Source organism: Rhagoletis pomonella, unplaced genomic scaffold (assembly GCF_013731165.1).
Source record: "Rhagoletis pomonella isolate Grant_MI unplaced genomic scaffold, Rhpom_1.0 Rhpom_scaffold_00011, whole genome shotgun sequence".
Lineage (NCBI taxonomy): Eukaryota > Metazoa > Arthropoda > Insecta > Diptera > Tephritidae > Rhagoletis > Rhagoletis pomonella.
This window is the reverse complement of record NW_023458565.1, coordinates 9,021,418-9,023,207: the sequence shown is the minus strand read 5'-3', so window position 1 is coordinate 9,023,207 and position 1,790 is coordinate 9,021,418. Positions and strand designations below refer to the sequence as shown.

General features: G+C 35.6%; 1 protein-coding gene across 1 annotated transcript in view; it reads left to right on the top strand.

Annotated features, from left to right (window-relative positions):
- The window catches only part of LOC118747369 (neurotactin), a 46,936-nt gene that overhangs the window by 36,181 nt on the left and 8,965 nt on the right, over nucleotides 1-1,790 (top strand). Inside the window, exon 2 of the mRNA XM_036481428.1 lies at nucleotides 1,504-1,761. Coding sequence (XP_036337321.1) covers nucleotides 1,705-1,761 — 57 coding nt within the window. The 5' untranslated portion in view covers nucleotides 1,504-1,704. The remainder of the gene's footprint in view (nucleotides 1-1,503; nucleotides 1,762-1,790) is intronic.

Genomic DNA, 1,790 nt, shown 5'->3' with positions numbered 1-1,790 from the left:
TAACATCCAACAAAATATCGATAGTAACATCCAACAAAATATCGATAACAAAACGGATAAAAATATCGATAACGAATTCGATAAAAATTTCGATAGCAGAATCGATAATAATATTGCTAGAAAAATCGATCAGAAATCGAAACATCGATATTGATAATAAAATGGATCGATAAATCGATAACAAAAATCGCTTAGAAAACTGATAAAATTATCGATAACAAAAACGACAAAAATATCAAAACAAAATCGATCAAAATATCGATAACAAAATCTATAAATAATCGATAAAAATATCAATAGCAAAATCGATAACAAAATCGAAGCACTTGTTTCATCCCCAACCATTTACGTTGCACAATTTCCGTTGAGTTTGCCAATTTACTCCCAACCAACCAGCCGCCGCTAAAGAAGCTTCACTTCAATTGCGCTTTGAAAATTTAAGTGAATTGGTTTTTGGTTCGTATCGAATCGATTCGCCAACACTTAGCAATTGTTGCTTTCGTATACAAGTTTTTCGTAAAGCTTGATATTTTGTAACCCGATTAAGAAGTAGCTAACTCTGATAATTTCAGCTTCCCTTATCAATGCTAAAAATTCCTTAGTAGACGTTTTCTTTATACAGGGTGATTCAATAAGGCCGCAGATGTTCACAATCGAGTAATTGTTTCACGCGATGTGTGGCAAATGGCAGCTTCCTGTTTAAGCCACATATTTTTCAAGTCTATGCCATCTAATTCATGTCATAAAATGTTTGTTATCATGTCACGTTAACATCCATTTACCCGCAGCAGCGTTGCCGGTAGCATTTTAAAAGAAGTACGGTCCGATGATTCCACCAGCCTAAAAACCACACCAAACAGTGACTCGTTGTGGGTGCATTGTTGTTTTTTTTTTTTAATAATATAGAGATGTAATTCAAAATTTACGTTTTTGGTGATTTCATCATAATAAGCTTGATATGGAGAACATATTCAGGCTAACAGATGACTAAACTTCCCAAAAATGGCGAAGATATGTGTCTTCCCATCTGTCTTTTGGTATACTAACTGGAAACCAACCTATTGGAGAGAGCTCTGATGGCGCTTTACTGTCTGAAAAGATGTGCAACTCTTTCGAGGCTACTGATGCTTGAACAAAAATATGGAGCTGCAGCCATCCTTTACAAGTAGAAGAGACGCCAGAGCCGCGAATAACCCATAAGAAGCCATATGTTTATTGACCGCTTTTATGTAAATTTTTCGGGTTACAAAGTGCGGTGTAATCACTCTATTAACTTTGAGCGCAGACCAAATGTCCGATCCAAAGAAGTCTCTTACAGGTGCACATAGTCCGTGTGGCTTTACTAAGAGGCTTATCAAAGTGGCAGTTCCAACTCAGTCTCTAATCTAGGGTTATATCAAGATATTTTACCTCGTCATAATATTCAAATACAATCACTCTAAGTCGCGGATTACTACAAAAAAAAATTTACTAAAAACTATTCTCCTTCTTTTATCCTTTCAGATATTTATCTTACGACTGGCGTACATTCAAAAGACTTCTAAAACCCGCCAAATTTGAATAAACCTTCCACCAGCATTTATATAAACATACATACATACACTCATCTATATATATTTTATATAGTACATACATATATGAAATAAACGCTCAACATAATCACCGATACAAAAAGCGTAGATCTGCAAAACAGTATTACAAAGCATGGGCGAATTGGAAGAGAAGGAGACAGGACCATCAGAAACCACACCACAGCAAGAGGTTGTTGACGAACCCAAAGAAACCGACAA